The sequence below is a fragment of the Astatotilapia calliptera genome, chromosome 22 (assembly GCF_900246225.1).
Source record: "Astatotilapia calliptera chromosome 22, fAstCal1.2, whole genome shotgun sequence".
Classification (NCBI taxonomy): Eukaryota; Metazoa; Chordata; class Actinopteri; order Cichliformes; family Cichlidae; genus Astatotilapia; species Astatotilapia calliptera.
Window position 1 is genome coordinate 4687893 of NC_039322.1, and position 16726 is coordinate 4704618.

General features: G+C 39.0%; 1 protein-coding gene and 1 pseudogene across 4 annotated transcripts; one reads left to right on the forward strand and one right to left on the reverse strand.

Annotated features, from left to right (window-relative positions):
* Positions 1-228: 228 nt before the first annotated feature.
* On the forward strand, positions 229-3563 carry LOC113015195 (major histocompatibility complex class I-related gene protein-like). 4 transcript variants are annotated; one of them, XM_026157145.1, is made up of 6 exons: positions 229-581; positions 1053-1331; positions 1502-1804; positions 2430-2534; positions 2710-2727; positions 2836-3563. In XM_026157145.1, the coding sequence occupies exons 1-6, from the start codon at positions 254-256 to the stop codon at positions 2847-2849; spliced, it is 1047 nt and encodes a 348-aa protein (XP_026012930.1). In that variant the 5' UTR covers positions 229-253; the 3' UTR covers positions 2850-3563. The 4 variants fall into 4 exon arrangements, with proteins under 4 accessions (XP_026012930.1, XP_026012931.1, XP_026012932.1 ...); XM_026157146.1 differs by having other exon boundaries at positions 2839-3563; XM_026157147.1 differs by lacking the exon at positions 2710-2727.
* A 1741-nt stretch (positions 3564-5304) lies between these two features.
* LOC113015186 (major histocompatibility complex class I-related gene protein-like) lies at positions 5305-16450 on the reverse strand (annotated as a pseudogene).
* Between the last annotated feature and the right edge of the window lie 276 nt (positions 16451-16726).

Here is a 16726-nt window from a genome sequence, read left to right on the forward strand (position 1 = left end):
AAAAAAGGAGATAGAAGTATATAATACAGATATGATAGATTTGACTTAAGATGAAATTAGCTTAAAATTCACGAGAAGGAATTTTTTAAGAGCAATAAATACTGAATTATTAGTAAAATTACATTATAAATAAATTCATTCTGCCCTGCGACAGACTGACGACCTGTCCAAGGTGTACCCTGCCTCTCGCCCTATGACAGCTGGGATAGGCTCCAGCGCCCTCCGCGACCCTGAAAAGGATAAGTGGAAGCGAATGGATGGATGGATAGATTCATTCTTCCATTTGTGTTCTAATGGCATGTTTTCCTCAACAGTGAAACACTCCCTGAAATATTTCATCACTGCTTCCTCTGGGATCTCAGACTTCCCAGAATTTGTTGGTGCGGCTTTAGTTGATGGGGTTTTAGTGGGCTACTGCGACAGCAGCATCAGGAGAGCTGAACCCAAACTGGACTGGATGCAGGAGTTAATAAAAAAAGATCCTCAGCACTTGGAGTGGTACACGCAGAAGTGCTCTGGGAATCAGCAGGTCTTCAGAGCCAATATTAATAGTTTGAAGAAGCGCTTAAACCAAACTGAAGGTACACTAATATCACCCTTTACCTAAAATGTTGCTCTTTTCATTCACACACACAGCAAGACTTACATCCTCCCATCATAATTTATTTCATTTTATTTGGAGGTTTTCATTTACACACCGAAAACACTCAGTCTACCACATAAGTAAAATTACAAGTAAGATATTTACTCTGTTCTAGTGACCAGAATAAATTACTGACCTAGTTTAATTTGCTCTGTTAGAGGGATGGCAAGAAAAATATCTGCTATATACAAAGTCACTGTCACTGTGTACATCAACAGTAGCTGAAGTAAATGGTTACTTCCAAGGACAAGAATAATAAAGATGAGAATTTCTTTTCCTCTTATGATGCGGGTGTTGTTTTGATGATAAATATTGACGACTCGCAGCAGGATTTACCTTTCTGATCATCTTTAACCATCCACAACTTTACTGCCTCTGCATTCTCTCTCTCTCTCTCTCTCCCTGTCAGGTGTTCACATTTTTCAGAGGATGAATGGCTGTGAATGGGACGATGAGACTGATAAAATCACAGGCTTTAATCAGTATGGTTATGATGGGGAAGACTTCATAGCGTTGGACCTGCAGACACTAACATGGATTGCTCCTAAGCCACAGGCTGTCGTCACAAAACTGCAGTGGGATACTGAAAAACCCAGATTAGAGCACAACAAGAACTACTACATCAACAGGTGCCCCGACTGGCTGAAGAAGTATGTGAAATATGGGAGGAGATTTCTGCAGAGAACAGGTAGAATTACATATGCTATTATATATGGTTGCAAAAGCTTCCCTTTCTGTTTCTATTCTACAGCACCATTTCAAGGAAAATGAACCAGTGCATAGACAAGCATTTCATCAATGACTATCAGCTGTCCCAGATAAAGCCTCTCTCCCTATTTTGTTTTTATCTTTTCCCAGTTCTTCCCTCAGTTTCTCTCCTGCAGAGGACTCCCTCCTCTCTAGTCAGCTGCCATGCTACAGGTTTCTACCCAGAGAGAGCCATGATGTTCTGGCGGAGAGGTGAAGAGGAAATTCATGAGGGTGTGGAGCATGGAGAGATCCTCCCCAACCACGACGGGAGCTTCCAGATGAGCGTTGAGCTGAATGTTTCATCAATCAAGCCAGAGGACTGGAGGAGGTACGACTGTGTGTTTCAGCTCTCTGATGTTAAGGAAGACATCATCACCAAACTGGACAAGACAGCGATCCGGACAAACTGGGGTGAGAAAGGCTCAGGAATTAAGTTCTGTATCTCAAAGTTTACAACACCATCATATTTAAAAAAACAAACAAACTCTGAAACAAATGTCTGCATGAAATTCTTGAGTCAACAGAAATTCATTAGTGATGTCATTTTAATGTCAATAAATTACAACTGTTTGTAATGTAAAATATTTTGCACACTGTCAGAGGAAACAATGGAGACATTAATTAGGATGAAAGGGAGTTTAATCTGCTAAAGTTTCTCAAATGTGCCAAATCTGATCGTAGGCATGAACCAATATAATAAACACCAAATATTGTACAACCTCATCATATAACCATGTATAGAAGAATGGTGCTAAGGAGAAGTTTGATAACAAAAAAGCCAAAAATGCATAATTAAATCAGGCTGAAGCAGTATATACAGTGTCTGCTTTTACATTGTAAACCATCCTAAACACAAATTTTCTTTCTTTATGATCCAAACTGAGATCTGGCCACTACAGATCTCATGAACCACACCATTGAAGAAGAAAATGTTCTTCTTAACCACATACAATGTTCAGAAGTGATGCATTAACACTGGAAACAGCAGCTTGGTTTGGCAGCAGTGTGAATGATCTTACATTTTGGACCTTTTCAGTTTCTCCCTCAGTGTTTCCTGTTGGTCCTGTTGTTGGAGGTGCTGGAGGAGTTTTACTCCTCCTGGCAGTCTTTGGTTTCTCCATCTGGAGAAGAAACAACAATGGTGAGATTACAGCAGATTTTACTCCAATAATGAATTTGGAATTTATGCACGTTGTAGTTATATGTACTTACATGATATTTTTGGTGATATTTTTAGTGAGTGATTTGATAATTTGGCTTTGCTAAACTCTGTCATGTTAATCATTTTGTTTTTCATTATTCTGTCTGTATTTCAGGGTTCCAGCTTACAAACAGTGAGTAATGTTAATAAAATGCCGCAACTTGTTTTTACTTTGTTAGTAACTGATACTCTGTTTACTGTAACAGGAGACATTTCATTTTCTGTTCTCTGTTTGTCTTAGCAGGGGAGCAGTGACGGTGAGAAGAACACCGAGTTTCATCACATTTTCCCAGAAAGGGAAATATTTTCATTTGGAGAGTGCTGATGACCCACCAGCTTTCATTAGCTGAACATACAGTATACATAGAAAGATGCAGCTTTCAGGTTTGAAGAACAATGCAAATGCAAAGCGTTAAACCAGTGCAAAGTGGGAGAGTTATCTGACTGTATGGAGGACAGCCAAACAGCTGCTTTACATTTTGATCTCAGTAAACAGTTTTCTGATGAGTTTATAATCTCAGTCACTAATTTCAAGTGTTACAACATGACGCTCGTTCAGAAACTAGGGTATGCTTTAGGATGGGCCTAAATTGTGTAGTTAGCATGAAGTGCCTCATTTCTCTGTCCACTCCTCAATCAGCAATGGCCAAAATGATCTGTTTGAAGCTGCAATGATGTGACTTCACTAACATCTGGATGATGATATTGATAATGATATTTTAAAAAAATTATTTAATAAGCATATTAAGTGTGTGAAAAGAGTTAAAATCTGTTTCTGTTTTCTGTGGTTTTGGTACATGTTCAGAGTTTTTACAAGGTCTGTTTCCTTCTAACCAGCTATTTACTCAATATGATGTAAACATATACGGTACTGTGCCCTGCATAGAGAGTTGTTTAAATATTTTTGAACCTTTATTTTGATAAGACCTTAATTATTATACACAGAGATAACATGCACAACAAAATAAAAGAAGCAGATTTTTATCCTTTGCTCTGTTGCTGACTGTGTTTGTCTCTGTTCTAAACCTCTGTTGTGTGAGTTTAGGCTCATTTGAAAACAACAAACATCAATCCTGAAAATAAGTCCTGTCTAAATCGAGGGTAATGCAAGATATTAAATAGAAAAATTGAATTATAAAACAAAAATTAAATTATGTGGATGCATAAATATCTGATTAAATCTTCATAATTACTCTGTCTCTGTTATGTGAAGGCTGTGTGCAGGCAGGAGTGGTAGTAGGAGGACCCAATGTGCAGACACTCGGAGACTTTAAGGTGAACTTAAATACAGCTTTAATGCTGAACTCAAAAAAGGTAACAAAACTGAGACTCCAAATAAACTCAGGCAAGCAGACAGAACGCACAGCATAGAAAACGGTAGATCGCGACACCGACAAACTGAAACACAGGGCTTAAATACAATGTAGGGTGTGGGGAGCCACAGCTCCGTCCCCCAGGCATGAAGCAGGCATGGAGGAGATTCAGGCCCCAGACATCCAGAGGCCCCCACAGCACGAGTGCCCAAGGAGGACCACTGTGCCACCCTCCTGGAAAGAACTGAGGAGAGACCCAGAGGTGGGGTCACAGAGCAGCCACGGAGCTGAAGCCAGAGGGGGCTGCAGCGACGTGCCCGCGGGCTCTGCCGGTAGCCCTGAACTCTTTCCGTACGTTTAACATGCAGCTCTATCAAACGAAGGCAACTAGTTCTTTCATTTATTTTTTTTATTCACTGTATAATTTATGTAATAATTATTAATCATGTTATTTATTAATATTTGTTTCCAGCCAACTGGATTATAATTTTTGTCTTTGAAAAATTATTGGCATATTGAGTAACTGATATTCTAATATTGTGTGACCTTGTAAATACAGTATTTTGTTTTCTATAAATTAATTTTATTTTTCACTTGTCTTCCTAAATATTACCCTAGTTTGCACATTAGGGACCAACAGAATGAATGACACATTGCAGTCTCCATAATTTACTGATGTTGTTGCCGCTTCTTGAGAAGTTTGAGAAAATAAATCATCTATAATTGTAAGAACGGCACACTCTTCCCTCTGTTGGACTTTACTTATTTGGATTTTATTTTGACATCAATAATTATAATACATAAGATAGATCCTGTTTATGTAGCTGAGAAAATCAATTCCAAAAAATCTAAATAAAATATGAGATTCTTTTTTTTCTTTTTCCCATGAAACACAAACAAACATTCAAACAAACAAAACGTCCATAAAGTTAAACAGACTGAAGCTTAAATGGATAACTTTAATATGACAAAACATATTTAATAACAAAACTTAAATCAAATATAATAAAAACAGAGGACAATATATGAAACTACACACAAAAATCTCTTTTTTTGGATTTCTTTTCACTGACTGCACTCAAACATAGAGAGCAGCTTTAACAGTTTTGATAAATCAAAATGTTCTGAGAAACATATCACTGGTATCACATGACACAGAATCTCACATTTAAAACACAACAACCAATAGGAAATGAAGCTTTGAAGTTTCTAAAGAAACAGAAATAGAAAGACAGAACCACTCTAACAAATTTGTTGTCCCTACAAAAGCTTAGAATAGAACAAAACAGTTTTAGCTGTAATGATACAGAGACTCATAGACAAAAATGAAAATGCCTAAATGCATTGTAAACATTTTAACATTCTTTTTTTTAAATAAAACAATTAAAAAGTAAACAAAAGTCAAGTTCATATAACAAAATTAAAAAAACAACTTTATTCTTATTTAACTGGAGAGTGCAGAGTCCTGCGTTTGTCTATTTAACCTGATTCAGTTGAATCTGTTCAGCATTGTTGTCAGGAGCTGTTAAAGCCAAAGAAAAAATATATCGGTTACACAAATAATGTTTTAAATCCAAACTGTCAGATCAAAGCGGAAAATACAAATAACAAACAATAAAGTCGTACTTACATGATGTAGGTCGCCTCTCTGAAACTGAAAAAAAACAATAAAACAATCCCACTCTTTTACATAAATTCAGGATAACCATCTTTAATATAGACAGTAATACAGAAATAATGTAACTGAGCTTCGCACTGTTGCTTCTGAATCTCTCACCTTTCTTCTTTTTGTAAACAGCAAATCCAGCAGCAGCAACGATGATGAGAACAAAAACAACTACTGCAGGAATGATGGGAACTGTCATATCAGAGGGGTCCTCTGCTCATAAAAAACAAATAAAAAAATCAAATAAACAGGATAAAATGAAAGATGTTAGAATAGAAAGAAAATCCACTCATCCTGCGGTATTCATCTGGTTAATCTATAATTCACAGGCTTAATTGTTGAAGGGAAGTGAACATTTTTTAATCAGAGCATCAAGTCAGTTAAACTTCTGAGATATTGATGTAAATTGGTAAATGGCCTGTATTTGTATAGCGCTTTACTCAGTCCCTAAGGACCCCAAAGCGCTTTACACTACATTCAGTCATTCACCCATTCACACATCAACACACTGGTGATGGCAGCTACATTTTAGCCACAGCTGCCCTGGGGTGCACTGACAGAAGCGAGGCTGCCGGACACTGGCGCCACCGGGCCCCCTGACCCTCTGATGTGGTCATTTAAGCAGCGGAGATGGGTGTTATTCAGTTTCAGCTGCTTTGATGGTAATGAAATGAACAACAGGTGCCGTAGAGGGGCAAACAGGAGTGTTTCCTCCTTATCCAAGTTTTTGCATTCAGCTAGGGTCAGCCTCACTGCTGGCAGAATGAGGCAACACCTGGATGCTACCAGAGTTATTAGTTTTGTATTTTCTAATTAGTTTCCATTTTTGTTTATTTACTAACTCTGTTCAGTTTCATTACGTTTGCAGAGTTTATTTTCATATTTCAGTTTACTTTTTATTGTTTGAAAAATGCTGTGTTTCAGTTTTAGTCTTTTTAATTATTATTGTAAGGAGGGCAGGTCAGAGGCAGAACTTAGGAAAATCAGTAGTGATATTACACAAAAACACAGAACCTTTTGAAAGTTAACTCACAGCTTTTTGAAGTTGCATGCACATCAATGCCCCCCACACACATAAGCTGGAATAACAGTTTTACCAGCCTGCTAGTCAGTTACTCCAGGAGAGCTCTACAGGGATATAGAAGGTTTGTAAACATGTAAAGCCTGATCCAATAATTGAAGTGTTTATTGAACCTTGTCTGTGAACGTTCCCAGTCATCCAGGTCATCGTCGTCAAAGGAGCTTGCAAAGAAAAGCGTCTGGGCTTCTTTAAGTTGCTTGAAGACGTTTCACCTCTCATCCGAGAAGCTTCTTCAGTTCTAAGATCAAATGGTAGGGAGTCCCAGATTTAAACCTAGTGGGAGTTTCCCCCCAAAGAAATCCTCTAATCGCCTGAGCCAAGGTGTGAAAATGGGTGTGGGTCCCAATCAGCCAGGGTTTTGGGTGAGCTCATTGTGAAACCTGGCCCCACCTTATCATGCGAATTCCTGAGGTCAGATGGCCCAGGATGTGAGTGGGCGTTAAGGCGTCTGGGGAGGGATCTCAAAACTGGATTATAGATGGCAGAAAGTTGGTGTCGTAAACCCCCGCCTCTGTTCAAAAATGGTCGCTCTTCTTTGCAAGCTCCTTTGACTTTATTGAACCTTCTGACAGATAAAAAAACAAAAAAACAAAAAAACAAAAACACACTGCATGTACATTTGCATGTTTTTGTTTTTGCATCCTTAGCTTTGTACAAAGAGAAGCAGGATGAGCCCTATAAAATAACCTCCAGCAGGCAGCTGTGGCTCATGGGGCAGATCAGCTACTGATCGGAAGGTTGGTGGTTCGATCCTTGGCTTCCCCAGTCTGCATGCCAAATATCCTTGGGCAAGATACTAACCCCAAGTTGCATTCATCGGAGTGTGAATGTGTGTGAATGTAGTTTAATTTGCACTTGTGTTTAGAAGGGAATGGGTGAATGTATACAGCTTTCAGTACTCTGGGAGAGTAGAAAAGCACTATATAAGAATCAGTCCATTTACCATTTCAGTCCACTGGTGTGAATGTCTGTGACAAAACATCACAAAGAGACTTCATGGGGACTTTATAAGGGTCTAACATCCTCTAATGGGTCCTGTGCTCACTGTGCGGCACTGCAGAGCCTGAATGGCATTTACCAGAATACCAGAATCAGTAGGTCCACCCTGTGATTTTGACAAATGAGAACAGGCTGACTCTGAGCAAATGTGTCAGACATGAAAGGGTCTGGAGAAGCTGTGGAGAACATTATGCTGTCTGTAATACTGTCCTCGTGGCCAGTTTGTTGGTGGATCTGTGCAGGTCTGGGGAGGCATATCCATGTTGTTTGCCTCCCTGTTTGTCAGACCCTACACTACTGCAGTGTATCCTGGGTTCCTCCTGGTGTATGACAATGCCTGTAGGATGAAGTAACTAATACAACTGACTGGCTCCATGCTCACCTGGAGCCAGTCAGTTGAGACATTATGTCTCTGAGACATTATTGTTATCCAGCATCTCATTAGCAGCATGCCCTGTGTTCCAAAGTCGGGGCCATACATTAGGGCCCAGCTCTGAAGTTAGGTGTTAGGTGAAGTCGAGGTATTTCTGAATTCAGAGTCAGCAATGTTGCATACCTTTGTTGTACCTTTGTTTCTAACACAATACCCAGTCATTATAGGTGTACCCAAATCCGTATTTGTGGATTAGGCTATAGACATTTTTTTTATTATAAATTATAATAAAAAATAGACATTTTGGAAAAAAAAATTGAAATATAAAATTCCAAAAATCACTGTCATTTACATGGTCTAAACAAATTCTGAAAAATATTTTCTTAAGAAGGTTAAGAGCAGTAATGGATTGCATTTAACCAGTGAAAAAATATTAAAATAACTTTTTTTTTTTCTTCTGTGATGAAAAAAAAAGTGAGGCTGACCATTAGTTATTCCCATAGTAAGAGCTATTCTTCAGGACAAAACATTCAAGGATTACATTAGCCAATCCACAATATCAGCAAACGAATCATATGAGCTTCACTCACCTCTGCCAGTCCTAAGTATGTTTTCTCTCCAGTTGGTTCTGATCATTATTTCCTTCAGTTTGGTGACGATGATGTTCTCACCACTCAAGAACTGAAACACACACTCGTATCTCCACCAGTCTTCAGGTTTGACTGATGAAACATTCAGATCAACAATAATCTGGAAGGTGCCATCATCGTTTGGGAGGATATCTCCTTTTTCCACACCATCATGAATCTCATCTCCATCTTTTCTCCAGAACATCACGGCTCTGTCAAGATAGAAACCTGCAGCGTAGCAGCTGACTGGAGAGGAGGGAGTTTTCTGGAGGAGCGATACTGAGGGAAGAACTGGACAGAGGGATGATGGGAAAGAGAGATTGAGAATGGATGAAAGAAGTAAAGTCAACAAAGCAGAGAAGGAAAGGAAACAAGACAAGAAAATTAAATAGGAACATATTGGAACATATAAGGCGAGCCATTCGAGCCCGTCTCCAGCTTTCTAGCAGCTGCATTATGACATACTTTTAAGCCAAATGTAACCAAACACAGTGATATATGGTCACTGGGTACCACATAAAGCTAAATGCTCAACTAGAGAAAGTACTAAATAAAAAGAATCATTAGTTCAGCTCATGTAAATATTTTATTTCAACCAAAACATATAACATTCATATGAAGTTCTCAACAGCATGTGAAGCTAAAAAAAAAGGGGGGTTGGTGAATGAGCAACAACCATTAGAACTGCCTGGAAAACACAGATAAGCTATGGAACAACTCCATGAAAGATGTTATTACATTATGCAAAATCACCTGTTGACTGTATTTTTTTACTAACGTAAAAGTAAAAAGTAATCATTTAAAAAAATGTAAATTAGATCACAGAAATGCAAAGAAAAGCGTCTGGACTTCTTTAAGTTACTTGAAGACGTTTCACCTCTCATCCGAGAAGCTTCTTCAGTTCTAAGGTCAAATGGTGGAGAGTCCCAGATATAAACCTAGTGGGAGTAACCCCCCACAGAGGGACAAAAGGGTCCTTTTGTCCCTCACCGCCTTTACCCAGGGGATGCCATACCCTGCATTTACGGACTTCCTAAAATCCACAAGGAAGCTCTCTCACTCAGACCCATAGTCAGTAGCATAAACTCAGCCACTTATAACATTGTTAAACACCTTGCTACCATCCTTGCTCCTCTCGTGGGGAACACCCCACACCACATCAAGAACTCCACCGACTTCACCGACAAGGTCCAGAAACTTACCCTGGATCCAGATGAAACCATGGTGTCCTTTGATGTAGTCTCTCTCTTCACTTGCATACCCACCACGGAGGCCGTGGAGACTGTCAGAAAACGGCTACAAGAAGACAGCTCCTTGGAAGACAGGACCAACTTCACACCCGATCAGATTTGCACACTGTTAGACCTCTGCCTCACCACTACATATTTCAAATACAACGAAGGCTTTTACAGACAAAAACATGGCTGTGCCATGGGCTCCCCCGTGTCACCTATTGTAGCCAACCTTTACATGGAGGAAGTGGAAAGGAAGACTCTTGGCTCTTTCAAAGGAAGAGTACCCAGCCACTGGTACAGATATGTAGACGACACATGGGTCAAAATCAAGACACAAGAAGTGGAATCCTTCACTGCGCACATTAACGCTGTGGATACAAACATCAAGTTCACCAGGGAAGACACAAAGGACAACTGTTTGCCTTTCCTGGACTTCGCTGTGCACATTGAAGAGAACGGCAACCTCAACATCGAAGTTTACGGGAAGCCCACACACATGGACCAGTACCTCCTCTTTGACTCCCATCACCCTCTGGAACACAAACTTGGAGTAATTAGGACCCTACACCACCAGGCAGAACATGTTCCCTCTAAGCCTGAAGGAAAAAAGAAGGAACACACACATATAAAGGAAGCACTCAAAACGTGTGGCTATCCTAAATGGGCGTTCTTAAAGTCAGCAAAGAGGCACAGAAAAGAAGATCAGACACCAGCGAGGGAGGATAAGAAAGACAGACGCAACAACATTGTCATCCCCTATGTAGCCGGTGTATCAGAAAAACTCAGGAGAGTTTTCTCCAAGCATGACATCCCGGTGCATTTCAGACCCAGCAACACGCTCAGACAAAAACTGGTTCACCCGAAAGATAAAACGCCAAAACACAGACTTAACAATGTGGTGTTTGCTGTACAGTGCAGCGAGGAATGCCCAGACCTCTACATTGGAGAGACCAAACAGCCACTTCACAAGCGCATGGCACAACATAGAAGAGCCACCTCCACAGGACAAGACTCAGCTGTCCATCTGCATCTTAAGGATAAAGGACACTCTTTCGAGGATGCCAATGTTCACATTTTGGACAGAGAGGAGAGATGGTTTGAAAGAGTAAGTAAGTAAGTAAGTAGGTAAAATTTATTTATATAGCGCTTTTCACAGATAAAAATCACAAAGTGCTTTACAACACAGAAAATGGGAATATAAAAACAATATAACAGTAAATAAAACAATGTAAAACAATAAAACTATAAAAACAGCATAAGAAGAAATTAATCAAATGCTTTTCTAAATAAAAATGTCTTCAGCTGTTTCTTAAAAGAATCAATGGAGTCCGTGCAGCGAAGAGACAGTGGGAGAGAATTCCACAACCGTGGTGCCACAGTCTGAAAGGCCCGATCACCACGAGTTTTAAAACGAGTGCGTGGTACCACCAGCAGTCTCTGATCTAATGACCTTAAAGCCCGAGAAGATGTATGTGATTTCAGCAGGTCAGATAAATATTGAGGAGCCTGACCATGCAGGGCCCTAAAGGTTAGAACTAAAATTTTAAACTGAAACCTAAAATTTACAGGCAACCAGTGAAGGGAGGCCAAGACTGGAGTGATATGCGATCTTCTCTTGGTGCCTGTTAAGAGACGTGCTGCAGCATTCTGCACAGTCTGAAGACGATTTAAGGCTGATTTGTTAAAACAAGTAAAAAGGCCATTACAATAGTCTAAACGAGAAGAAATAAAAGCATGAATAATCATCTCAAGTTCAAGCTTTGATACCATTAGTCTGAGTTTAGAAATATTCCGTAAATGATAAAAACAGTTTCGGACTAGCTGCTTAGAATGCTGCTCGAGCGACATCGAGCTGTCAAATAAGACACCGAGATTTCTAAGGCTTGATTTTACGTAAGGGTCTAAGAAGCTGATATGCTGTCTAATTTCTGGGACCATATGGTCTGGAGCAATAATTAGAGTTTCTGTTTTATCAGAGTTTAGTTGGAGAAAATTGTCATATAACCATTTGTTGATTTCTGTCAGACAATTACTTAAATTAGACAATTTATAAAACTGAGACATTTTGAAGGAACAGTATAGTTGGATGTCGTCAGCATAGAGATGATAGGAGATATATTTATAGCGCTTAATAATTTGGCCTAGAGGAAATACATAAAGTAAAAAGAGAATTGGACCCAGGACAGATCCCTGAGGTACCCCACACGGCAAAACTGTTGATTCTGATGTGACATGATTCATGCAAACAGTAAAAGATCTCTCAGACAGATATGATATAAACCATTTTAAAACAACACCAGTAATCCCAAACAAGTTCTCGAGTCTGTTTATCATGAGAAGTGAAAGAAGCCATCTATGTCCACTGTGAGCGACCATCTTTGAACAGAGGCGGGGGTTTACGACACCAACTCTCTGCCATCTATAATCCAGTTTTGAGATCCCTTCCCAGACGCCTGGGCCATCTGATCTCAGGAATTCGCATGATAAGGTGGGGCCAGGTTTCACAATGAACTCACCGGAAACTCTGGCTGATTGGGACCCACACCCAGTTTCACACCTTGGCTCAGGCGATTAGAGGATCATCAGGGGGTCCTTTTGTCCCTCTGTGGGGGGATACTCCCACTAGGTTTATATCTGGGACTCCACCATTTGACCTTAGAACTGAAGAAGCTTCTCGGATGAGAGGTGAAACGTATTCAAGCAACTTAAAGAAGTCCAGACGCTTTTCTTTGCAAGCTCCTTTGACTACGATGACCTGGATGACTGAGAACCTTCACAGACAGGTCACAGAAATGTTTCTGTGTTTCTTTGGTTTACAAAAGCAAGGGCAAAGAAGCCTAAAACGCAGTTGTTATAAATTGTTGTTATTATGCAAGTTAAAAAAAATGTCTAAGTTCAAAGCATAGGAGAGGAGGAGAGATGAGACAGGTTTGTCTCTTCTTCTGACAATTGTCACTTTTCTTTTTTTTACCTTTGATCCTTTTTCATCCTTTTTTTTTGCAGCACCTGTGTGGACTTTGCTAAGTTACTGTCACGGTTCTGGGTCCGTTGGACCCAGTATTTTGAGTTTATTATATTTCGGTTTAATTCTGCTTCATGGATTGTTTTCTTGTTCTCGTAGTGATGATGATTATTATTAGTTTCTGTTTATCCGTGCTTAAGGATTTGTTCTTAGTTATATCTCACGCTTAGTTTAGTTTAGGTTCCATGTGTCATTCTCTGTCTGTCTGTCTCTCAGTGTAAAGTCTGCATGCTTGTTTAGTAATTCATGCTTCCTGTTTTATTGCGAAAGTCTTTGTCTTATGTTAGTGTGTGCAGCTTGGTTCCCCCCGTCTCGTTAACCCTGATCTCTCCCAGCTGTGTCTCACTCCTGTTGCCCATTCGCTGATTACCACCCTGTGTATATTAGCCCTGTGTTTTCCTGTGCTCGGTGTCGCGTCGTACCATCAGATTATGCCTGTGTGTTTCTGGTCTCCATATTCCGTGTTCACTTCATGTTTTGTTTTCATACCAGCAATAAAGCTGAGGTTTTTTGAGTTTCAAGTTAGTGTCTGAGTCCTGCGTTTGGATCCTCCTCTCCGCCTGCCCGCACACAGAGCCCTGACAGTTACACTGCTTGTTCTTATCAATTTTCAAAGCTCATGTTTTGTTAGTTCACTTGTCTTTAGTGTTTGGGTTTTAATCCTCTCTGCTTTAAATCTCTGCTCGTGCAAATAACCAATTATCTATTATGAATGTACAAGTGTGTAGAAAAAAGGATAAAGCTGCTATAGCAGGTATCCGTGGATTTAATGTATAACTATAAAGGTGCATGGCATCATATTTTTTTACATTTTTGAGCAAAACGTGAACTTTTCAACTTTGCACTCAAATTTACCAAAATTAAATTGTAAATTTTTGCATTCCTCTGTATTGAAGGCAGTTGGAAACACTGGTGAGCTCATCTTTCTCTTCTTATTCCCAGTGCAGAAGGCGGTCACCTGGACTTGTTTGCTTATTTTTCATTACTTCGCTAGCAGGACTGATTAGGAAATTTAGAGTTTTTTCTGTCATTTATAAATCTTGTTTGAAGATGGTACTGATGAAAATGTTGAACTGCAATTATCAATAAAATGTTGTTGCAGCTTAGCTTTGTGTGATTCCAGCCTTTAGAGTTACCTTCTGAATCAGTAAATAAAACTCAGCCTAAATATTCTCCTTTTAAAAATGATGATGATGATGATAATAATAATAATAATAATAATAATAATAATAATAAATATAATAATATAAAATAAACAAAGTGATTCTATGGAACTGTGACTTGTGCGATTCTACCTGTCCTGTGCAGGGATTTTTTTCCCATTGTCCACATACATCTTCAGCCACTTTGCACAGATCTTAGTGAGAAAGTCTTTGTTCTTTATTGTTCTGACCCGATCAGCATCCCATTTCAGTTTGATCATGTCAGCCTCTGGTTTCAGTGCGATCCACGTCAGTGTCTTCATGTCAAATTCAAGAAAGCCTTCTCCGTTATAGCCATACTTCAACACTCCGTTCACACTGTCAGTGTTTTCATCCCATTCACATCCACTTATCCTCTGTATGACGTGGACACCTGAGAGAAAAATAACAGAGATGGCAAAGGACGATGAAGAGTGTAAACTGTGTGCGGTTATTTTCAGAGGTTTATGTAATGTTCCTGATTCAGGCCTTGAACATAACTCTGAGTCTGTCAGTGTTTTAATAATAACGTAATGCGTTTTATATTATTCAAGTGTCAAAAACTGATTCAATGCAGGAGTCATCTGATAAATATTTCATCTCTTGCAAACAATAAAAAGCAGAAAAACTTAGTATATCCAAAAACGAACCTAGTTATTTTTAATAGATAAAGTATTGCAAAATGCACATTTTAAACCACTCAGTTTTGATCAAGTCTATGATTTATCAGGATTTGAGATCAGGCGTAACAGAAAATACTGCACCTCCACTTTGGTTGAAACGCTGCTTCCATCTAAAAATGTGGCCTCTGAAGACATTTGGCTGATCCTCGAAACACTTCTGAGTGTACCACTCCAGCTGCTCAGGATTAGTTTGTAATATTTTCTTTGCCTAGTCCAGTTGTGGTTTTAATGTCTTATTGCTGCTGTCACAATAACCTGTCTGAATGCCGTCAAACACCATTACACCAATAAACTCCGGAACATTTGGGACTCCAGAAGATCCACAGACAAAATACTTCAGTGAGTGTTTCACTGCAGGACAAACAGTGTTTATAATATTAAGGAATTAAGCACAAAATATACAAACATCATCAGAAATATGATGCATTCATTATGACCAAGCTATAGGAGTATTCTCATTGACAGCAATACTGTGTAACCTTTATTTTGATAAAAACATGTGGGCACAGGACCAGTATCGCTGATCTGCTTTGCACGTGTCAACATCAGCATCTATCCAAAGTAAACGAATTAGAAACTTTGTTGTAAAGCTGCTTTAATAAGCTATTTCTGACATGAAACTTTCAAGAATATATTCTAAATATGTACTTTTAAAGCTGTGTACGCCAAAACGTTTTTAAACACTTGTGAAAAACTGGAACTAAAACTCAGTTCTGGTGTTGTGCCAAAAATCGCCTGATGCGAAAAACTGATTTCCAATGTTTCCGTGTGCTTTTTTAATGTGTAATATCTTTACGTTCGTTGGTAAATAGACTTCGGTGAACAGGGTTTACAAAGGGGTTACTTATAAAATATATGAAATGATCAGTTTTTTAATTACCGTGTACAATTGTCCTTACATTATAACCAACCCGGTCCTTTTTGTCCACTTAAATTATTTTTACGAAATTATTGTTATATTTCTGATGTCTTCTTGGACAGATTACTCTTAAAAAGACATTTTTAATGTCAACGAGATTTTTTTAACTGCATAAATAAAGGCTATATAAAAGTCACTGCCAAAAACTGATTGCGGCTTCTACTTTCTTACGGGAATATTGTCTGTGCCTCAAGATGACTTGATATCATTCATGAGGGATACATTTGTTTCACATGGTATAGAGCAACACGATATTTATAGTAATTTAAATACGGACAATCCGTTTTTGGCAGGCGATCACTTTTTGGCACAACACCGGGATAAAAACTTCAGGTTTGTCCGAGTTCACTAAAGTAGCTCTCTTTCTACCTGTCTAAATCACAATGTTAACTTGCAGCAGGTTATGGTCAGAATTTCAGAAGCGCGATGTGTTTACAGAATTCGCTGCAAGTTTTAAACGCAAGATCCTCTGCTGAGGAAATATGTGATTTTGTTAAAATCGCCGTTTCTTACCTGCCAATAAATCACAGCATAAATGAAGCAACAAAAGTATCTTCATCTTTCCTTTATCCTTAATTTTAGAACGATCATTGCTCATGTTGCAGAAGTATAAACCGGAAATAAGTCCTTATTTAAACTTCTGCAGAGATTATGAAAACAGCCGATGCCGTCGCCAGCTTGTACCTGTACCAGCCTGTCTGCCGAAACCACTCCCAAAACACGAGCAGGCGAAGGGAGAAATGGTAGCGATAAGGAAGCCGGAAATGCATAAAAGGACACAGTAGGCCTCTTGTGCAACTTACTATGATTCCTATAATAATATACTAATAATAATTAAAATAATTTCTTTATATCATTTATTCATTGCTATTGTGTTTTCCTCCTTGTAGTAGTGTTATCTGTGCACGCAGTCTTTTCTGCCCTTTTTAATCGCTTGATGTAGCAATGGACAGTTTTTAGTTGATAAATAAAGGTTTAATTTTTTTTTTAAAGTACTCAGGACTCAATCACAGCCACTGTGAGCATTTCCT